General features: G+C 53.3%; 1 protein-coding gene and 1 long non-coding RNA gene across 2 annotated transcripts in view; one reads left to right on the forward strand and one right to left on the reverse strand.

Annotated features, from left to right (window-relative positions):
- The window catches only part of LOC136526922 (uncharacterized), a 25,956-nt gene extending 16,554 nt beyond the window's left edge, over positions 1 to 9,402 (forward strand). The window contains exon 2 of the long non-coding RNA XR_010776636.1: positions 9,204 to 9,402. This is a non-coding gene — a long non-coding RNA (uncharacterized lncRNA). The remainder of the gene's footprint in view (positions 1 to 9,203) is intronic.
- A 556-nt stretch (positions 9,403 to 9,958) lies between these two features.
- LOC136527990 (magnesium protoporphyrin IX methyltransferase, chloroplastic-like) lies at positions 9,959 to 11,355 on the reverse strand. Its single transcript, XM_066520860.1, has one exon. The coding sequence runs from the start codon at positions 11,303 to 11,305 to the stop codon at positions 10,316 to 10,318; it is 990 nt and encodes a 329-aa protein (XP_066376957.1). The 5' UTR covers positions 11,306 to 11,355; the 3' UTR covers positions 9,959 to 10,315.
- Positions 11,356 to 23,076: the final 11,721 nt, after the last annotated feature.

Genomic DNA, 23,076 nt, shown 5'->3' on the forward strand with positions numbered 1-23,076 from the left:
TGAATTGGTTAAAAGTTTTATTCTGCTTTGTACCTTGTGCTCTTATCTACTCGTTCTTTTGTGCTATTTTGCATGTCCTGTTGATGCTGTACCCTGATCTAGGGCTGTGTTCTTCACTTGCCTTGCAGCTGGATTTTAACATGAGATAATGTTAGTAGGACTAATATGCCAAGTCAGTTCCATATCACAAGTTCCTACCTGAGTGCCCTAAATTACAAATAAGTAAAATTCCAATGTGGGGCAATGATCAATAACCAAGGCTGACATATGTGCCTTTGAGCAATCAAGGCTGCTATGGGTACCAAACTGGAGTCCTCGCTTTCCTCTCTTGGAAACCTCTTCAATTATGTTCTAATGATAATGGCGTTGTCCTTGCATGGTCATGCCATTCTTCATGGGTGATAACCAGGGCAGCTCCGCTTGTCAGAACAAGTTGATCTAGTGATAAGAGATGATGGGGATACAGTAAGATGAATGAGCAAAGGCAAAGCTGAGCCTCCCCCTTGCCCACCCACCCAATGTTTTCAAGGCGTCGCTTAATTGACGCTTAGGCGTCGCTTAAGTGCCAAGGCGCGCACGCATGACGCCATAGCAGACGACTCGCCTTAGATTCCACACCAGTGAGCGGGAGAGCGGGAGAGAGCGGTCGCGCTGGAGATTCCACACCCGTGAGCGGGAGAGCGGGAGGGGAACAAGAAGCCGCAGCTTGCCCGTGCCGACGCGTTCTCCTGCGCCGACGGGAGAAGTTGCTGCCCGCCCGCCGCCGAGCCGTGCGGCCGCCTGTGCGGGCTGCGGCCATCTTCCCCAATCGGCGCTGGGCCTACAACAGAGACTGACCTACATCTTGCTCCTTCTCCTTTCTTTTTCATTTTTTCCTTTTCGTTTTTCTTCATCATCTACTGCTCTAAGCTGCTTTTTTAAGTTTTCCTTAAGCTGTTAAGGCGTCGCCTTGCCTCACGCCTTAGTCGCTTAAGCGTAAGGCGGTAGTCAGTCGCCACGCCTCGCCTTACCGCCTTGAAAACATTGCACCCACCCATACACACACCCCAAAAGAAAAAAAGAAGAAGATAATACTGACGTTATGTGATTTCCTTCACATTTTAGGTGAATATATATTGTTGCTTCATGTTTTCTTGTGTAACATGCATATTTTCTAACTTAATTTCTTTGTTGCATTTGTCTAACTCCATGCAATTACTACCTTTGGCTATAGCCACTATTTTAGCTGTGCAGGGTGTGGCATTGATCCATTTGGTTAGTTCCTATGCATCCCTTCGTTTTTTCTGATATTTTTTTTTGTTGCTTGTCTGTTGATCTTCCTTTCTTGTTTGGAACTGTTCTTCAGTGGCTGTGATGATCAAATGCCCCAGCCTTTGTAACATCCTGAACTGTTAGCATTGGTATTTTGCTCAATTTGCTGCTAAACTAGGATGGCTTTTAGCATAACAAGTAACCAGTTTGCAACTAATTGTTGTCATTGCTGCTGTGGTGGTGGTGTACTATATATATTGTACATATTTGAATGAATGATCCTCCTTAAAAGTTCAATGAGAGGGAGGGAAATCTGAGCCATTAAGTACTTCGACAAGTATTTTGTTCTGTCATATTGGTTATGATTATCTTTCCTTAATGCTACCCTGCCTTTCCAGTGATTTCAAGTTTTCAACTTGGGACCAGGATCATGGTACTTATGGGACCAGCATGTCAATTGGATTTGCTGTCACCTAAGATTCATGACCTGGGTAGATTTGATGCAAAGATTCCTTGTTTTTTTGGTTGGGAAGCCCAAGCTTACTTGGATAAATTGCTAATTTAGTCATTTTGTTCTAAAGAATGTTTACTTTTCCTCAAACTCATATTTAACTACTTACATTCTTCCAACAATACTTTGGGCAGGCAGTGTTGGTGTTGGTGGTCCTTATTGCGTGTCATGACCTTTGGTCAAGTAAAAGGACAGACACGCTAAATTAATATCATGAGTGTGGCTGTACTTGTCTGATCATGTGTGTGAAATCTTCTCAATGTGTGTGCAGTTCACATGGAAGCAGGCCATTTCTTTCCATGTGCAGCATAGCCTGCATGTTCAGGTCATGGCTCGCAATTTGGGCCGCAAAGGCTAAGATTAATTAGGAATCACTATCAGAACTCCGCCCTCTGAGTCTGACTGCTGCCGCTTGTTGCTTCTCTGACTGATTCTCATCAGAACTCCGCCCTCTGAGTCTGACGAGCTCTCAAGAAGCTGTCGCCTTGCATCCTTCTCAGGTAACCATAACTGATGGTCGCTTCTCTCCTGGTTTTCTAATTGATCTGAGCTGCTGAGTTTTGCCTCCATGAGATGAGCTATCTATCTAGCTAAAAGTTCTAGAAGATATATTTCTGAGACTATCCAGAGCAATATCTAATATGTAGCAGTTCTAATTTATGTGTTCAGTGCGATAACATTAGGATCAGGGTCCGGGGTGATGTGATTTATGCAGGGTTTTCAAATTGTTTGCTCCATGTTTATTTGATTGGATGTATCTGAGGAATTACAGAATTTTAAACATTGTCTGGATATAAGCTCCACAAGTTCATTAATAGGTGTAAAAACTCTCGATGGAAGCTCTAGAACTGTTCATTTAGGTGGAAAAAGTAATCTAAAATAACAGACGATAAGTGTATTTCTTTTATCTCTTACATTTCATTGATAAATATACATTATCGAAAGCTACGCCCTAAATGCTAATTAATATGTAGGAAAAATAGTCTAAACCAACAACTGTTCTTAGTGCAATGACATAGTGTAGCCTGGCATTTCAGATTGCATGAAAACGTGGTGTGGCACTGCATAAACAAATATGTTACCTGGTCAGTTAAAATTTGCTGTTGGATCTTGGAATACCTGCATCAATATTGAACATTGAAGGTCTGCAGTCCTGCTTGCAGTTTGACTAGTTTTAGATAGTTGTAATTTCATCTTAAAATTTAAATGAATCTGAGTGGGTGAGGTTTGCCTGTGTTTGAGGGATCTTTTACTGCTCCTAAAGTGGGAGGCTGTTCCTTGGATGAAATGATCCGTCAAACTGATGGATAAGTCTCTGTGTGGGGCTGCAGCTAGGACAACATCTTGGACTAGCATCTAGGACAGCATCTAGGACTAGCATCTATGACAGCATCTATGACAGCATCTAGGACTAGCATCTTGGCATATGCTTAGCTGGCTAGCAGCCTACAAATATGTATCCCCAACCCCTCAGGTTGGCATGGCATTTGTGTGAGAAATAAACTAGAAAATTGCTCCAACTCCTAGTGTCATCCTCTCTCAATGAGAGTAAGAATTCTGCTACTACCAAGAGTAAGAATTCAGCGACTAACAACTGGTATCAGAGCCGTACTATCCTGTAGCCTGAGCATCTCCTGCTCATCTCCTTTTCCAGCCGCACAACAGCCCCAGCTGGGAGCAGCAGCAGCTCCGGCCGCTCCTGCGCACTCCTCTCAGCAGCCCTCTCCCCATGCAGCAGCCCCTCGGTAGCGCGTCATGTCCGCAGGGCAGTCTCAGCGCTCGGTCGCCTCGAGCACGCGGCGTCGGCAGGAGGCCGAACTTGCCGCGGCAGAGGAATGCGAGTGAGCGGCGGCAAGGGCGTCGAGGCTGGCAGCGGCGGAGCTGGCAGCAGACAGAGCGGAGGCGGAAGCGGCGTCGGCGGCGGATGCAGCGCGTGCGGCGGCAGCAGAGGTCGTGGCTCTGCGCGGCAGCATCAGCAGCTCCGTTTCTGCTGACGACAACGCCGACGCGGACCTCGAGCTGCTGGGGAGGGAGGCAGCGCGAGCGCGGGCGGCGCAGTGGGCAGCCGCGCACGCCCACGAGCACGGCGGCAGCTCAGACAGGCGCGGACGCGCTGGCGGCGCTCTTGGAGGAGGCGCGCACGGCGGTGGCGCTCCAGGAGGAGGCGCGCACGGCAACGGTGGCGGACGGGTCGATGGAGAGCGCGGCCTTCACTGGCAGCGTGGCTCTCTTCCCGGATCGGTACCGTGGTTATCACGGGCTCCAGGCTGTTGTCAGGGACGTCGGCCCCGGCGGTGGGTGGCCTACCCTCACTAAGACCAACTACGTCGAGTGGGCTGCGGTGATGAGGGTAAAGCTCTAGGTGCGGCACATGTGGGAGGTAGTCCGGTACGGCGACGTCGACTATGACCAGGATCGACGGGTGCTGGATGCCCTCATCGCCGCAGTCCCGTCCGAGATGCAGTTCTCGCTTACCAACAAGCGGACTGCCAAGGAGGCTTGGGACGCCATCGCTGCGGCACGCATCGGCAGCGACCGTGCCCGCAAGTCCACACTACAGGCACTTCGCAAGGAGTGGGAGAACCTGACCTTCAAGCCAGGTGAGGACGTTGATGACTTTGCTCTCCGTCTCAACACTCTGTTGCAGAAGATGGTGCAGTTCGGCGATGACACCTACGACGAGGAGAGAGCTGTCGAAAAGCTCTTTCGCTGCATCCCCGAGAAGTACAAGTAGATGGCTCGCTCGATCGAGTCCCTGTTGGATCTCTCCACGATGTCGATCGAGGAGGCGATAGGTCGCCTCAAGGTCGTCGACAGCGAGGAGCCAGAGTCTCTCTCGGGGCCCATCACCACTGGCGGGAAGCTCCTTCTCACTCGGGAGCAGTGGGCTGCCTGCCAAGGTGACCGAAAGAAGGCGGAGCCTTCTTCCGCGACAGACGGCCGCAAGCGTGGCAAGCCGCGCAAGGCGCACAGAGACGCCCAGGCCGGTGCGCGAGGACGTGCCGAGGGTGATGCCCGCGGAGGCGCCCAGGGCGGCGCCGTCGGCAAGCACAAGCCGGCACGAGATGACACCTGCCGCAACTGCAGCCAGCTTGGCCATTGGGCCAAGGACTGTCGATAGCCACGATGCGGCCAGGCCCACGTCGCACAGGCGGAGGAGGAGCCGGCTCTGTTCATGGCACATGCAAGCATCGAGCTACCTCCAGCGGCACCGGCCGCAGCGGCTCTCCTCCACCTTGACGAGCCAAAAGCACACGCCCTCCTCGGCGACGGCTCCGACAACGACAAGACTGACGGGTGGTGCCTCGACACTGGCGCCACCCATCACATGACCGGTCGACGGGAGTTCTTCACCGAGCTTGACTCTAGCGTCCGAGGCTTCGTCAAGTTTGGGGATGCCTCCGGCGTGGAGATCAAGGGCGTCGGCTCCGTCATCTTCACCGCCGTGTCTGGTGAGCACAGGCTGCTCACCGGAGTCTACTACATCCCCGCGTTGAGGAACTCCATCATTAGCTTGGGACAGCTGGATGAGAACGGTTCGCACGTGGTGGTTGAGGATGGAGTCATGAGGATTTGGGATCGCCGTCGCCGACTTCTCGCCAAGGTATCCAGAAGCGCAAATCGACTCTACGTCCTTAACGTGTAGGTGGCACAACCCCTCTGTCTCGCTGCTCGTCGGGATGACGAGGCGTGACAGTGGCACGAGCGCTTCGGACACCTTCACTTCGAGGCCCTGAAGCGGCTCAGTGCCACGGAGATGGTGCGAGGCCTGCCGTGCCTCGACCATGTGGAGCAGCTCTGCGACGTCTGCGTGTTGACGAAGCAGAGGCGACTTCCCTTTCCCCAGCGGGCGAGCTTTCGAGCCAAGGAGAGGCTCGAGCTTGTACACGGGGACTTATGTGGCCCGGTGACACCGGCCACACCGGGAGGACGACGCTACTTCCTGCTGCTCGTCGACGACCTCTCCCGCTACATGTGGGTGATGGTCCTCGACAGCAAGGGAGAGGCTGCGGACGCCATCGGGCGCTCGCAGGCTGCTGCGGAGGCGGAGTGCGGCCGCAAGCTGCGCGTGCTGCGCACCGACAACGGCGGCGAATTCACGACGGCTGAATTCGCGTCGTACGGCGCTAATTAGGTCATTCAGCGCCACTACTCCGCGTCGTACAACCCGCAGCAGAATGGCTTCGTCGAGCGACGCAACCAGACGGTTGTGGGGATGGCTCGGGCCCTTCTCAAGCAGAGGGGGATGCCGGCTGTCTTCTGGGGAGAGGCGGCGGTGTCGGCCGTCTACATCCTCAACCGCTCGCCTACCAAGGCGCTCGATGGTAGGACGCCATACGAGGCTTGGCATGGGCGCAAGCCGGCGGTCTCCCACTTGCGGGTCTTCGGCTGCCTCGCGTTCGCCAAGGAGCTTGGCCACATCAGCAAGCTCGACGACAGGAGCACTCCGGGAGTGTTCATCGGCTACGCGGAGGGCTCGAAGGCCTACCGCATCCTCGATCCGAAGACACAGCGTGTGCGCACGGCGCACGACGTTGTGTTCGACGAAGGGGGAGGATGGGCGTGGGACAAGGCGGTGGGCGACGGCTCAGCTCCGACGTACGACGACTTCACTGTCGAGTACGTCCACTTCGAGGGAGCTGGGGGAGTAGGCAACTCTTCTTCGACGAGCGCGTCTACCCCAGTCCCCGAGCCTCCACCGACCCCGGCGCCTGCTACTTCGACAGCACCACGCTCTCCAGCCAGGACCTCGGCTGCGATGAGTTCTTCGCCGGCTCCACCACAACCGGCACCGCCACGCACTCCAGCACCGACTGGCACCTCTCCGGGCACGTCTACTCCAACACCAGGTCGTGTCGAGCACAACCCGGTTGAGCTCGCTACTTCGCTCTCTCACGACGAGGAGCGCATCGACGTGTACCACGACGGCGAGCCATTGCGGTACCGTACGATGGAGAACCTTCTCGGTGACCAGCCGGTGCCGGGACTGGTGCCTCACGACCTGGAGGCGCAGTTGCACCTTGCGTGTGACGACGGCGAGCCTCGGTCGTTTGCAGAGGCCGAGAGACACGCGGCATGGCGCGCCGCGATGCAATTGAAGATGGATGCGGTTGAGAAGAACCGCACCTGGGAGCTTGCTGACCTTCCTCGTGGTCACCGCGCGATCACCCTTAAGTGGGTGTACAAGCTGAAGAGGGATGAAGCCGGCACCATCGTCAAGCACAAGGCTCGCTTGGTGGCACGAGGTTTCGTGCAGCAGGAGGGGGTCGACTTCGACGACGCCTTTGCTCCCGTGGCACGGATGGAGTCCATACGACTCCTTGCGCTAGCTGCCCAGGAGGGCTGGCGTGTTCATCACATGTACGTCAAGTCGGCGTTCTTTAACGGCGACTTGAAGGAGGAGGTCTACGTGCACCAGCCGTCGGGATTTGCGATACCCGGCAAGGAGGGCAAGGTGCTTCGCCTATGCAAGGCCCTCTATGGCTTGCGGCAGGCACCGAGGGTGCGGAATGCCAAGTTGGATTCCACGCTAAAGGAGATGGGCTTTGAGCAAAGCCCGCACGAGGCGGCCATCTACCGACGGGGCAGTGGAGGAAATGCTCTGCTGGTGGGTGTCTACGTCGACGACTTGGTGATCACCGGCACCAAGGATGCGGAGGTGGCGGCATTCAAGGAAGAGATGAAGGCCACCTTCCAGATGAGTGACCTGGGGCCTCTCTCCTTCTATCTGGGAATCGAGGTGCACCAGGATGACTCCGGGATTACGCTTCGACAGACCGCCTACGTCAAGCGCGTCGTTGAGCTAGCTGGGCTCACCAACTGCAACCCAGCTCTCACTCCGATGGAGGAGAGGCTGAAGCTAAGCCGCGACAGCACGACGGAGGAGGTGGACGCTACGCAGTACCGACGTCTTGTGGGGAGCCTTCGCTACCTCGCCCACACATGGCCGGACTTGGCATTCTCTGTCGGCTACGTTAGTCGGTTCATGCAGTGACCGATGACGGAGCACCAGCAGGCTGTGAAGAGGATCATCCGCTGCGTTGCGGGGACTCTCGACCACGACCTCTACTACCCTAGATGCCCTAGGGTGGCACACTTCGTCGGGTACAGCGACAGCGACCACGCCGGCGACATCGACACCAGCAAGAGCACGAGCGGGATCCTCTTCCTCCTCGGCAAGTGCCTCGTTAGCTGGCAGTCGGTCAAGCAGCAGGTGGTGGCCCTGTCTAGCTGCGAGGCCGAGTACATAGCAGCCTCCACCGCTTCGACTCAGGCGCTCTAGCTCGCTTGACTACTTGGTGATCTCCTCGGCAGAGACACTAGAGCGGTGGAGCTTAGGATGGATAGCAAGTCCGCTCTAGCCCTGGCAAAGAACCACATTTTCCATGAACGGAGTAAGCACATCCGGGTGAGGTACCACTTCATCCGAGACTGTTTGGAGGAAGGGAGCATCAAGACGAGCTACATCAACACCAATGACCAGCTTGCGGACCTGCTTACCAAGCCTCTTGGGAGGATCAAGTTCCTTGAGCTCTGCTCCAGGACCGGGATGGTTCAACTTTCCCACAAGATGACGCACAAGACTTAGGGGGAGAATGATGGATAAGTCTCTGTGTGGGGCTGTAGCTAAGACAACATCTTGGACTAGGCATCTAGGACCAGCATCTAGGACTAGCATCTTGGCATATGCTTGGCTGGCTAGCAGCCTATAAATATGTATCCCCAACCCCTCAGGTTGGCATGACATTTGTATGAGAAATAAAATAGAAAATTGCCTCAACTCCTAGTGTCATCCTCTCTCGATGAGAGTAAAAATTATGCTAGTACCGAGAGTAAGAATTCAGCGACTAACACAAACAGTATAAATGTTTTAAAAGATTTATTTTAAAAAAAATCTTAATTGTAAACATTTGTTTGTTTCTGTAGTTATCTGATGTAGCAGCTCTAGTTTTTATTCAGAGTGAGAATGTGGGGAGCAAGGGAAGTGAGTGATGTGTGATATATTGGAGAGTCTACGAATGATTTGTAGCATTACTATGTAAATTTCACTCTGAACAGCCTGCCTCGGCTGTTTCCAAGTACTTGTAATCTTGTATTGATATAGTGTGTTCTTTTATGAAAGTAAAGGCTTGTAGCAGTAACAGAGTTTCCTATTATTGGAGTTCGGCAACATTATATGCATATCTTTTGAACTTAAAGAGAGCTGTTACCAATCTTTTTACTTGATGACATATAAACAAGGTTTAACTGCAAAACTCATATTGTTCTGAATCTTACAAACTATTATCAGCCAGCCTATCAAATGCCATAGCAATGAAAGAGTAAATCTTGCAAGCTTATATTTATAAATGCTATAGCTGTTTCGTCCATCACGGATTTCTTTATAAAGCTCTCACAATCTAAATCTCTGGTAGTTGATGTTTGGATGTTTCGGTTTCAGAAATGGAGTGCTAATTGGCTAGGGACCCACGAGGTTGCGGTGTCTTACCAATCAGAGATCTATTTCTCTGTTATGATAATTTTATTATGCTAATTCTGTAATTCAAAATTATGAGATTTTGGTGATGACTGGACAAATTTGAGCCAATTCTGTAATTCATAATTCATAGTTTGAGAAGGCATTCTGCACATTTTGTACAGATTATTTTGACGAAGGAAATGTTGTACACTATGGATTTGATAAAAAAAATGATGCTTTCTAAGCTATAGTTCGTTTTGGATTGTCCTAATTCAATCTTCTTTTTAACTTTGATCAAGTTTGTAGAAGAAAGTTATAACAATTCTTATCTTAATATTATAGTGTTAAAATAACTTACCAGGTTTCGCAATAATACATTGCTAAGTTCTATGTTCATATGGTGATCTATCTTAAACCGATGAATGCTATTATCATCTAATAGTCCCAAAATTAATATTGGTTCATAATGATTTAGCTAGATATAAATAATTAGCTAAATCTATAAAAACTGCAAAAAATTATAATATCTGATTTTGATTCGGTTGTGAAACAAGATTCCTATATAAAGATTCCATATACACTATTATTATGTAATAGCCAAATTAAAAATTATAGAGAGATTTTTTTTAGTTTTTATGAGCAGGGAAGGAAATATTAGTATATTAAGTAAAATGTAGAAAAACATATCATGAGAACTGAAATTGTGACTAAAATAGTAAATCGATGGCCATATCACATACAAAAATCACGATAATAATCATGCAAAAGAGTCTTTAATTACAGCTTTTGTAAAACGAGCATGGTGGTTGAGGGCTTGAGGCCACTGGATGATAAGAAATCTGTTTCTAGATGTGTGTCGTCTTCTAATGTGAGCTATGGGTCAAAACCCTCTGGGAGTGGGATGAAACACAACCCTCCAATTGTGTTGCCGTAGTCGTCGATGAAAGCCTCAACGGAAAGCAATCAAGCTTGCAAGTACAATTGTACACACAGGCCCGCGCCGCGGCGGCCGTCTGCAGCTCTACCAACAGTCGCGTGAGGCAAAACAAGCACACGCCGCCCGGCCGCCCGGCCGCCCGGCCAATGAGCTACGGCTACGACGACGAGGAGGCGACGGGCACGGCTTCGAAGAGCTTGGCGAAGTAGAACTGCGTGGAGATGAAGCCGCGGTTGGCGACGCGCCATCCGGCCTGGCGGAGCGCGTCCTCGATGTCGGCCTCGGCGTGCAGGTAGGCGCGCGTGGCCTTGGACGGGCCCGGGAACAGCTCGCCGACGCGCTTGAGGAAGTCGAAGTAGAGCGTCCTGGGCGCGAAGCTGATGAGCAGCCGCTTGTCCGCCAGCGACGCGAGGTGGCGGATCATGGCGCGCGCCTCCTCCCGCGGGTAGTGGATGAGCACGTCCAGGCACACCACCACGTCGTACCGCCCCTCCAGGCTCTCCAGGTCGCGGACCTCGAACCGCGGCATCCGGAACGTCGACCCCGGCGCCGTCGCCTGCGCCAGCGCCGCCTGCCGCTGCGCCTCCGACACCATGGCCGCCGAGATGTCGGAGGCCAGGACGTCGGCGCCCTCGGCCGCGAGCGGGATGGCCAGCGACCCCGTCCCGCACCCGGCGTCGCACACCGTGGCGCCCGACAGCTCCAGCTGGGAGTCGCGCAGCATGGACAGCGCCGCCGCCACCGTCTGCGCGTGGCCCTCGCGGATGTCCAGCTGCACGCGGTTCACGCCCTCCGTCGCCGACCCGTAGATCTTACGCCACCGCTCGAACCCCGTCGAGTTGAAGTAGGCGCGGACGGCCTCCTTGTCCCCGCCGCCCGCCGCCTCGGCCTGCGCTCGCCGCCGGCGCTCCGGGTCGGACAGAGACACCGCCGCCGCCAGCGCGGCCGCCGCGGCGGCCGCGGCCGGGAGGGATAGCTCCGAGAGGTCCGCGGCCGTCGGCAGCGCCGCCGCGGTGGTGGCGGGCGCCTTGCGCTGCTGGGGCCGGAGGAGGAGGACGTTCGGCTGCGTGTTGTGGAGGATGGAAGGCCGTGGTGGAAGGGAGTGGAGGCGGGAGAGCGGCGCGGTGGAGACGCCGGCGCGCGCCATGACCGGACCGGAGTGAGCACTGAGCAGTGGAGTTTCTCGACACGGGTTGTTCGCGGGTGATGATGGGGTTGGGATTTTGGGATAGGGTTTTTCCGGATTGCCCCTCGTGTGTCTGGAGATTTGCCCAGATTTTCTGCGTGAGCGTGTGGTCGAGGGGGCTATTGGGATAGGGGATTTGTGGAGGGTTATTACTGTGCCTTTTTCTTTTGTGATGAAAGCGACCTAATTTTGCCTGGTTTCAGCTACGTTGGGCTAAAATACGCTACCATCGCGGTCCAACACAGCCCGCTATTGCTTGCTTGTAGTTACATACAGGTCCATTTCACCTCTTAATTCCAGTCTCCGTCCAATTCCTTTTCTCGTCTTATATAACCCGAAAACCACAAATGTTACCCTGGAAATGTATCAACCTTGCAAATCACACTGCCACATGTGAGTCATATCATCTGAAACCACCCTGGAAACCACGTGAAGGTATAATTAATTTGCATATAACCTCTCCATTGCAAAATGTATGTCGTTTTAGTTTTGTTTTAAGCCAAAATTTTGTTTGAACTGTCATCAAAGTTAATTAAAAAAATACATCAATATTCACAATATCAAATTAGTTTCGTTAGATAACCATAACATATGTTTTTTTAAACTTAGGCTCTTAGGCCACTTAATTTACTTACGGCTCAGCAAGATCGCGAGCCACCAAATTTTGTACAAATAGAGGGATTGTGTCGGTGCGAAAAGTGACCAATACGTAGATATTTATAGTTTTACCGTATGTTGTGATCAGATGTGGCCTAACACTCAATGACACAGGATTTATACAGGTTCAGGCAACGTGCCCTACGTCCAATTTGAGTCAGTCGGTGACTTTATTCCTGAGTCCAGGTGCTCGAAGTTTGCTGTGGGGTTACAAACGAGAGGGAGTAAGATGGGGGTATCAGAGGTCCGGTCGGACTCCGGACCGAAGGGCCAAGAGTGACGGAAACTCCGACGTGCGCTAAACGTTCGAACGTATGCTCTATTTGGCCTTAGAGTTCTAGAGCCTAGCAGAGAGAATCGGAATGATCCGTGTGTTGTCTGTCGGAATCGTTCGGATCGTCCCCTTCTTGGAGAGACCGCATCTCCTTTTATAGCTGAAGGAGACGGCTTTACAAGAGAGAGTGTGAGAGAAAGAGAGTATGTGTGCTACCTAGTCTTGTTGCCCATGCCATCGGGTACAAGGTGGTTTGTTAGCGCCCATAATACTGTTGATGGCTGGATGCATGTGGTTGGTTCCACTGTGTTCTTCTGGTATGACAAATGTCGACGCCTACCATACTGTAGGTCAAATGTCGACGCTCACAATACTGTTTATGTTCTGACATGTCTGGAAGGTTATAAAGTACCCTTCTGACATGACCTGACAGTATTGTCCTGCAGGTGTACGGTCCTCGGTATTGCGGTTTGACTTCAGCACCCTGTCTTACTTGCTCTGCCTGATTCTTTGGGTCCTTACCGAGCGGGCGTCCCCGTTCGGTTGTTTCCCAGTTGGCTCCGACTGCGCTGGTCGGAGAAGAGATGTAAGCAGAGGTTCGGTGTACTTATGGTCGGAGAAGCGAGTCAGAGTCAGAGGCGAGCGTCGACCCTCCTTGACTAGGCCTTCTGGTCAGAGAAGCGGGCTGGAGTCAGAGGCGAACGTCGGTCCTCCTTGGCCAGGCCTTTCGGTCAGAGAGGCGGGCCAGAGTCGGATGCGAGCGTCATCCCTCCTTGGCCAAGCCTTTCGGTTGAAGAGGCGGGCCGGAGTCAGAGGCGAGCGTCGGCCCTCCTTGGCCAGGCCTTCCGGTTGGAGACTGGATCGCTCTTCTGGCCTATCGTTAGGTATCTGGGCTGGCCCAAGAGTTGCGCATCGTTCGCAATATCGTCTGCTGGGCCGAGCTTTTGTTGGGAAGCAATTCCATTAGGGACACCGGGTTTAAGAACCCAACAGGAGCCCCTGAGCCCCCGGACGATTCAGGTAGAATCATCTGGGGGATTTTTCGTTTTGACAGCGGATGCGCGCGAGCGCACCCATGGGTGTAGCCTCTGAGCCCCCGGGTGATTTGGGTAGAATCGTCTGGGGGTTTTTTCGTTTTGCTGGTGGGGGAATTTTTTGTTTTGACAACGGGTGCACGCGAGCGCACCCGGTGGGTGCAGCACCCAAGCCTACGTTCAGCTGGTGAGTCGGTTGGAGGCGGAGCATCTTGGTAACCTTTCCTGGGGCCACAGACTACCGTTCGGGGTGTTCGCCCATGTTTGTCCCGGCTGTGACCCGTGCGGTCGGTTGATTTCTTGAGTCGGTGTCGGGCGACATGAGCCCCTGAGCCCCGTTGGGCTTGGTAGGGGTGGGTCTAGTTCCATTCGTTACCCCGTCTGTGATTTTTGCAACCAGAGGGGCTGAGCTAACGTCGCTTGCCTCGATGGCTCGAGTGACGTGCTCGGTGAGCTCGCTAACGGGCGTGTTCGAGCGAAATCTAGGTCCATCGTTCGTGACGAGGTCGTCATAGCCCTCATGTGGCATTCTACTGCTCCTTAACCCGCGTCTCGGTAGATGCCTGGGTCATTCCGAAGACCGACTTAGGTGGCTCGCTGGCCTCCCCTCGATGGAGATTCTGTGGGCATGGCTTGAGATTAGGATCGAACGAGAAGACTGAGATGACCCTGTCTGCTTCTAAGCAGATTGGGCGAGGGCCACTAGGGCTCATCTGTGTTTTCTCCCCTGTCTCTGTTTAACGTGAGGTGGCCTCGAACCCTTCGCAGGCCGGCCTTTGAACCCCGGTCGGTCGTTGCTCATGTTGAATGAGGCAACTACCACTTCGTGATGCAACACGGAGCGTTGTGATGCATTAATTGCATATGCAATGCTTCAGATGTATGGGATAAATGAATGACTGTATGAATGAATCTGTGAATGCATGTATGAGAATGGATGAATGAATGATCATGCATCAAAAAAATAAAGTAAGAGAGATTGGTAGAGTTACCTTGATGACTCGAGTGACAGGCTTGAGGAGTCTTTATCTGATACGTTTGAATGGGATCCGTGTTCGTCGTTCGTGATGGAGTCGATATGGCCCACATGGGGCATCCCTTTGCTCCTTACCTATCTCCCGACATTCGCCTGAGCTGTCCGATCGACTCAAGAAGCTCGTTGGTCTCTCCTTGGTGATCTTGTTGTTGGGCTCTTCCAAGTCTTGCCTAGGAAGGCGGAGGGCCGCCTGCGTGTGGTTGCGCCTTTTTTCCCACGTCCAATGTGCGGTAGTGGTGGGCCATGCCTAGGCCATGTCCTGTCTAACCAGGCGCTGTCTAGTCGGGCAGGGTGCATCCCATCAGTCAGGACACGCCCCATCGCATTCCCATCTGCATTAAATAGGGGAAGGGAGAGGGTTTTTCGCCCCAATCCTTTGCCTTTCTCCAACTACTGCGTCTCCTACTTAAATAGGAGAAGGGAGAGGGTTTTTGTCCTGTTCCTTCGTCTATTCTCCAACTGCTGCCTCTCCTCCTTCTTCCTTCTCGCCAAGTGTGTTCGTGTGCCATGGCAGTTCCTAAGTGAGAGAGGGTAAAGCGAGGGAGATGAGAGCTCATAGATCTGTTTGTGAATCCAGAGCGCAATGTCAAGCTAGAGGCCATCGAACATAGATGAGACGGTGCTGGCTGCCTTCGCCAAGAAGGGTTGCTTCCACCGAAGGAGGTGGCGCACTGGAGGGATCCTATGGGGGAGGCTTTTCCGTGACCTCGGGCCGGCAAGGTTGTCTCCTTGCCTTCCATGAGCACGGGCTAGGATATCTCGCGCACTGGTTCCTGCGTGGGATCCTCAATGAGTGTGGCCTAGAGCTGCAGCACCTCAACCCGACTGGGGTGCTGCACGTTGCCAGCTTCATCATCGTCTATGAGGCGTTCCTAGGGATGGAGCCACACATGGACTTCTTCTGATGGATCTTCACCGGGCGAGCTTTGTCGGAGGGGAAGCCGCCCAGGACCGCATCGGTTGGGGGCTTCACCCTATGGAAGAAGCTGATTTTGTCGGGCTCATACCCCGCATACACCCCTTGCGACTCTAATTAGGGGTGGCATGGGGAGTGGTTCTACATTAGGAACCCGACAGAGGCACCATTCTCGCCGTTCACTGGTAGAAGGTCGGAGAGGCGGGAGAGCTAGTCATGGGGCCCCTCCAGCCGATAGAACAAGCTTGGGATCATTGAGGTAGAGCTCTAGCTGGTGCAGCATGGCCTTGATGGGCTATGGGTGTTCCACACCTTCTTCTACCGTCGGGTCACCCCGCTGGTGGAAAGGAGGCGGCCTATGTGGAACTACTTGGGCCCAATAGATCCCAACCGTGCGTCGTCGGAGGAGTTAGCGAAGGACGAGGTCTAGAGTCGGCTCGACTAGGTGCTACAACTGAGGGCCCAAGAGACCCTCGATGGAAAGCCTAGACCCCTTCATGCCATGAAGCCATCAACTCTGGTATGTTCTCTTCTCCTTATTCTATGTCCCTTTCAATCTTGCTCTCCTATAATTTGACTTCAAGTCATCTGTTTCGCAGGGACTTGCCGGTTATAAATCCCGGCCACATCTTGTGAAGGGGCCAGAGGGTGTGGCTCAGCAAGCTGCCCTGAAGGAGGCGGCGGTCATGAAGAAGAACAAGAGAGCTAAGAAGGCTCGGAGGAAGCACGGGAAGGAGATGGAGATCGCCCGACGGGTGCGGGCCAGTGAAAATTGGAGCGACGTGGAGGTAGAGCTCAAGTCGGAGGAGCCCACGAAGCTGGGGGGCGATGCTTGCACCTCCAAAGATGAGGGAGACCAGGACGTCATCACGACCTTGGTAGAGCATCATGAGCCTACGGCCACGTCTGCTAGCGGTGGGCAAGATGCAGAGAGGCGCAACGACGTTCCTGCCACCAAGGAAGAGTGTTGCAAGCTCAAATGCCATAGGTGAGTGGGAGGTGAACCGGACGTGGTTGCCGTGCCCTTTGGAGGCATCGTCGGCCATGTCCCCACCTGCTCTGGGCGTAGCGAGGCAGGCCAGGTGGTTAGAGGAGCGGGCTTGCACCTCCACGTCTTTGGGGTCAGTGCACGCACATGACCCACAATGGGGGGACGCCCCGCCAGCTTCTCCTGTGGGCATGCCACGAGCCAGGGGTCGCGGCAACTCACGGGCCGATCGGGAACCGATCGAGTCGGCACCTTCCCAGGCCGATGTGAGGGGGCATGGGTCACGACTCGTGAGCGGCCCTCGCCCGGTGGATTCATTGCCAGTGGGTCAGGGCTTCAGGGCCCTGCCCTTTGCGTCTTGGTATGTACCCATGTTTCTTTTGATCTCATAGTTTGTTTTTTGAGCGCGACTGACCTATACTCTTTTGACAGCGGCCAGATACTGATGGCTTGAGCATCGCCCTGCCTCCCATGTGGGAGGAGTGGAGACCTATCCTACAGCGATTCATGATGAGTGGTGGGGGAAGCAGGCTAGCGGCGGTGCGTCCTTCCCATCCAGGGGTGGTGCCTTCTTTGCCGATCGCGAGTATGGCGGTAGCGGCAGCGGAGGTGATGGCGGCGATACCAGTGGGGACAATGGAGGCTACGTCGAAGGTGACCCTCGCGACCCCTCCTGCGCCAGCTATGGTGGAAGAGGGGAGGGAGACTAGGCTCCCTGCCTCACCTAGCGGAGGGATGCACGGTTCACCCTCCTGGTCAGAGCTGGAGGCATCGGAAGGTGACGCGGCTAGGCCAGAGGTAGAGCATTCGTCGATGGGCCACAGGGTCGAGGAGGTGGAGATCCCCTGCCTCAGTGAGGTAGGCACTAGGGTGGAGCCATCGGCCATCCCACCGTCATAGGAGCTAGCGGTGGTCCGGTCGTCGGCTGGGCCTTAGCGGGTTGGGGCGACCCATGACCTGGTGTGGCCCTACCCCGGTGACCCGAGGAAGGCTCAGTTCATCCTTTAGGATGTGGAGGAGGTGCATCTCTAGGACATATTTGGGGGGAGAGGACTCGCAATGGAGTACGATCTCGCCCAAACCAGGGCAAGGCTCGAGGAGGCCTTGGAGCGAGTCACGGTCGTCCATTAGGCGGTTACAATCAACCTACCCCACATCATAGAGGTAAGTTTTCTGTGTTCATCCTTAACTCCTTGGTCTTTCACTGGTTGTCTCAGCATGCTTGCTTCTTGTTTTGCAGGGTTTAGAGGAGATGTCAAGCCTCAAGTCCCGTTTCCTCCGAGAGGAGCACGCTCGAATGGAGCGGGAGGCTGTGGTGTTGCGGTGGGTCACCGAGCTCGAGCGCCAGCTAGAGTCTGCCCACCATGAGTCCCAAGACCAGGCGTCCAAGGCGACGGAAGCACGGTGCGGTGGAACTGCTTATGGTGGAGCGGGCGACTACCGCTGAGCAGGGACTTGATGGGGCGAAGGTCCACTAGGTGGAGACCGAGGTGGCACTCCAAAAGTCCCTAGCGGAGACTAAGGTGGCGCTCTAGGAGTCCTTGGTGGCTCTAGAGTCAGAGAGAAAGGCCCGGTCGAAGGTCGACCAGAAAGTGCTCGTGCTCTAGGGCTAGGTGCTTGGGACAGAGGAGTCAAACACTCAGCTGCACGAGAAGGTGACTCGGCAGGAGGAAGGACTCTCCATCCTTGAGAACACCCACCTCGGTATGTACCTGTTTTGCTTTTAGTCGATGCCTTAGTTTTTCCCTTCCCTTGCTTCTAAACTTGTCGTGCTTTTTCTAGAACTGGGTGGAAGAATCGGTTTTGTGGAGCAGGACCTAGAGACGGCTAAGGCGACGATTGGTCGAAGCATGGAGGCGCTGGACAAGTCCCTTGAAGAGAGACATGCTCTCAAGGGGGAGCTTGACTAGATCCATAATGTCGCCCAGGTTGTCGTCTCGGAGGTGTTCGGGTCGGCGTTGAGCACCAGCACGCTCGCCACCGACTGGCGGAGGTCCCGAACAAAGTTCAGGCGCTTATCTCCGATGAGATGTTCTACAGGACATCAGGGGTGCTGACTTTGGTGATGACCCACCACCCAGACCTAGACTTCGCCACCATCTACAGTGGGTACGCTACCGGCTAGAGCACGGACACCATCCATGTGCTCGGGGAAAGCTTGCTGCCACACGCACAGTTGGTGGCTGAGCAAGTCTCCTCGCAGTGGGTGATGGACGCTCGCTGTTCGAGCATAGCCAAAGGTGCACATCCAGAAGATGTCATCTAGCCTATGGATGGAGTGGAGCTTGGGTCGTAAGCGAACATCGTCCCGCCACCGACTGAGCCAAACATCATCCCGTCGGAGACCGAGCAGCTCTTATCCTCGTCGACCGAGCCGGCAGCCGATGCCGCCAGGTAGCCACAATAGAATGTAAAGTAGAAACATGCAATATGTGTAAGGGATAAGTTCATGGGGGAGTCCTCGTGAAAACATTTTTGTGTATTTATGAATACATCAATTTCATTTTGTGATGGAATCACTTCATAAGGGGAAGCTTGTCCCATCCGTTCCTTATTTTTACCCTAGCATAGCTTTGTTTTTTATTCTTTCTTTTTCACACCTACCCGTTTGAACCATAGGCTGCAACCTTAAGAACCTAGGCATGGCCCATGAGGCTCAGCTGCTTGTAACCATAGGTCATGGTGGGGTGTGATCGGTCGGAACATTTGAATGAAAGAAAGCGGTAAGACTGAATTTAGGGGAAGAAACAACATTACTATTCGATGTTCCAAGTGTTGATGAGAACATTGCCATTGTCATCCTTCAGTCGGTAGATGCCCAGTCGGATCACCTCGGTCACCGTATAGGGTCCTTCCCATAGTGGAGAGAGTTTGTGTTTCTCCTTGGTTGATTGGGTCCTTCGAAGCATGAGGTCTCTGACCTCAAGGATCCTCCCTCTGATTTTTCTTTCATGGTACTTACGGAGGGTTTGCTGGTAGCGAGCAGAGCAGATGATGGTCATCTTGTAGGCCTCCTCGAGCAGGTCAACCACGTCCTGCTTAGCCTCTGCGGCTCAGTCTTGGTCAAAGGCCTTCACTCTTAGGGTGCCGTGGTCAAGGTCGGAAGGCAGCACCGCTTCAACTCTATAGGCTAGGAAGAAAGGTGTGAATCCTATGGATCGGTTTAGGGTCATTCTTAAGCTCTAGAGGATCGCTGTGACCTCTGCAACCCATCGCCCAGTGTACTTATTGAGTCGGTCAAAGATTCGTGGCTTGAGTCCTTAGAGGACCATGCCATTAGCTCGTTCGACCTGACCCTTAGTACATGGATGTCCGACTGAGACCCAGTTGATCCTGATGCCATATCCATCATAGAAGTCTAGGAACTTCTTCCTGGTGAAGTTAGTTTCGTGGTCAGTGATGATACAGTTAGGAACGCTGAACCGGTAGATGATGTCAAGGAAGAACTTGACCACCTCTTCCAAACGAATGTTGGTGATGGGCTTCACCTCTGTCCACTTGGTGAATTTGTCCACTGCTACGAGTAGGTGAGTGAAGCCGCCTAGACCCTTTTTGAGGGGTCCTACCATGTTGAGGCCCTAGACCATGAACAGCCAGGTGACGGGGATGGTTTGAAGCTCCTGTGCTGGCAAGTGAGTTTACCAAGCATAGAACTAGCATCCCTCGCACCTGGGGACGACCTCCTCTACATCTCATAGCATGGTGGGCCAGTAAAAACCTTAGCAAAAGACTTTTCCGACCAGCAAGCTTGGGGCCGCGTGGTGTCCCCAGATTCCAACATGGACCTCAAGGAGGAGCTACTTGCCTTGGTCGGTAGGGACGCACTTCATGAGTACTCATGACAGACTTTGCTTGTAAATTTTGTTGCCGAGTGCAACAAATGTCTTGGCGCGTTGAGTGATCCATCACGCTTCAGTCCTTTTGGTTGGGAGAACCTCCTCAAGGAGGTAGGAGAGTAGTGGTGCTCGCCAGTCGGCTTGATCGAGTGCCACCACGGCGACATCGGTGGGCGACATCATTACGGCGGCACCAGGGTCAGAGCCCCTGAGCGCCAAGTTGGCATCGAGGTGTGTCTAGATCAGACCTTCCAGGATGCAGGCAGATGGTTCATGAAGGTCATTGATGAAGACCCTGTCCAGAGATGGAACCCGTTTGGCAGCCAATTTTGTGAGAAAATTGGCGGCATCATTGTCCTTTTGGGGGACATGGTGTAGCTCTATCCCCTAGAATTTGTCCTTGAGCTTGCACACCTCTTGGCAGTATGCTGCCATGAGGAGGCTTTTGCAAGAGGACTCCTTCATGACTTGGTCGACGACCAACTCCGAGTCACCATGAATGTAGAGCCACGTAGCGCTGAGCTCGATGGTGATGTGCAGTCCATTGATGAGGGCCTCGTATTCCATAGCATTATTTGAGGCCGAAAAGTGGAGGTAGATCACGTAGTGGAGCCTACTCCCGTCCGAAGAGATAAAAACTACTCTAGCCCCCAAGCCAGGCGTCATTATGGACCCCTCAAAGTACATCATCCAATACTCATGGGTGACGTTAGGGGTCGGTAGCTAGACCTCCGTCCATTCGGTGACAAAATCCATGAGAGCTTGAGACTTAATAGCGGTGTGGGGGATATACTTATTGTCGTGGCCCATTAGTTTGAGTGCCCATTTGGAGATCCATCCCGTGGTGTCGCGGTTGCAGATGATGTCTCCCAGTGGGTATGAAGTGATGACCAGGACTTCATATCGGCTTCCACGATGGGGTGCTGGGGCTTCATTATACGTGGCCATTGAGGAGATGCATTACCTGCAAGGAAACCTCAGCTTAGATTATGGAGAGATAGCTATAATTGATGTATTTTCCATTTTTTATTTTGGGCCCGACTGCCTTATACTTATTTTCTTTCTTAGCTTATGTAAACACTAGATTGTATTCTTTCATTTAATTGAAAAGAAAAAAAATATAGGTATGGGACCCCCCTGCTGATCCAGTAAAAAAAGGAGATGTAGTCTAGCAGGTCCGACTGGAAGACCTCCATGATGCTTTGATGGCAGAGGTCATAGCGTGTTGGTGGCTAGGAGCTGGGTCCCGATCTGCACCGTCTTGGTTGGGTCGGTGGGGTCGATTCCCACCGCCTTAGTTTCTTCGAGTGGACGGAAGGTAGTCGAGGAGGTTGGCTTATTGCAGTCCAGGACTACTAGGGTTGATGATTCTCTAAGCCGAGGGAGCTCGGCTGAGTTGATGATGCAGTGGTGAGCTCATAATGCTCGCGGTCGCACGTGTAGGCGTGCAAAAAGGTGCTACCTACAGTGATGACGCCGTTTGGTCCTGGCATCTTCAACTTCAGGTTGGTGTAGTTGGGGATCACCATGAACTTAGCGTAGCATGGCTGTCCCAAGATGGCATGGTAGGACCCTAGGAAGTCCACCACCTTGAAGGTAAGGACCTCTGAGCAAAAGTTGGCTCGGTCGCCAAATGTGACGGGTAGGTCGATCTGCTCGAGCGGGTATGCCTACGTCCCTGGGATCACACCATGGAAGGGATAGCTCACTGGGCGGAGCTCCGATCAGGGGATGCGCATGGCATCGAGGGTGTCGACGTAGAGGATGTTGAGGCCGCTACCTCTATCCATCAGCACCTTGGTGAGGCGCTTCTTGCGGACAATGGGGTCGATGATGAGCGGGTAGCGACCCAGTCTAGCGACATGGGAGGGGTTGTCCCTCTGATCAAAAGTGATCAGAGATTCCAATCAGCTAAGGAAGTAGGGGATGGCTGTTACGATGACACATGCTTCTCTATAGCGCACCTTGTGCTGGCGCTTGGAGTAGACAGCATCGGACCCCAAAGATCATGAGGCATTCCTCAAGATTGAGAAAGCCATCCCCATCCTTGCTCGCTGCGCCTCCTTTCTTGGCCACTGCCTCCTTGCCCTTTCCTTCTTTCGGCCCATCGGCCTATCACAGAAAGCGCTTGAGGAGTTCATAGTCCTTGTAAAGGTGCTTCATAGGGTAGGCATGGTTGGTGCACGGGCTCTCCATGAGCTTGTCAAAGTGGTTAGGCATGCCCTGCTGGGGTTGTTTGCCTGTGCGATCAGCCACGGCGACCAACGAGGAGTTGGCCAGTCGATGCTGATCCTTCTTGTTCTTTTTGCCCCTCTACACGGAGGGGCCCTCGTCTTGATCCCTGTGCATGGCTTTGCCCTTGTCCTGGCCTCCGTTAAAGACCGCTCTGACCGCCTCCTCGCTGGAGGCATGGTTTGTGGCGACATCGAGTAGCTCGTGGGTGGTCTAGGGTTTCAGACAGCCAAGCTTGTGGATTAAAGACTAATAGGTTGTCCTAGAGAGGAACACGCTAATGACGTCCTTGTCGACGACATCGGGAAGGGAGTTGCATCACTTTGAGAACCTACAGATGTAATCCTACAGGGACTCGTTGGACTCCTGCTGGCAGCTCTTGAGGTTCTAGGAATTCCCAGGACAGACATACGTCCCCTGGAAATTGCCGATGAAGATCCTCTTGAGATCTGCCCAGTCACGAATGCTGTCATGCGGGAGGAATTCAAGCCATGCTCCAATGTGTTCCCCCACATAGATGGAGAGGTACTGAATGATGAAGTGGTCATCATCCACTCCTCTGGCTCGGTAGGAAAGCCAAAAGTCTTCGAGCCATATTCCAGGGTTCGTCTCCCTAGTATATTTGGCGATGCGGAGCTATCCACCTGTTGAACAGTGATAGTTTCCACCAACGCTTGGAGGTTCTGGTGGACCGCCTGCTCCTGGGGGTCGATAGGCTCTGGAAGGCCATGTAGGAGCATTGCCGTGGCAGCGATGTTC

Source organism: Miscanthus floridulus, chromosome 19, assembly GCF_019320115.1.
Source record: "Miscanthus floridulus cultivar M001 chromosome 19, ASM1932011v1, whole genome shotgun sequence".
Classification (NCBI taxonomy): domain Eukaryota; kingdom Viridiplantae; phylum Streptophyta; class Magnoliopsida; order Poales; family Poaceae; genus Miscanthus; species Miscanthus floridulus.

Coding starts and splice junctions, on each gene's coding strand:
- LOC136527990 (XM_066520860.1), bottom strand. CDS start 11,305: ATGGCGCGCGCCGGCGTCTCCACCGCGCCGCTCTCCCGCCTCCACTCC.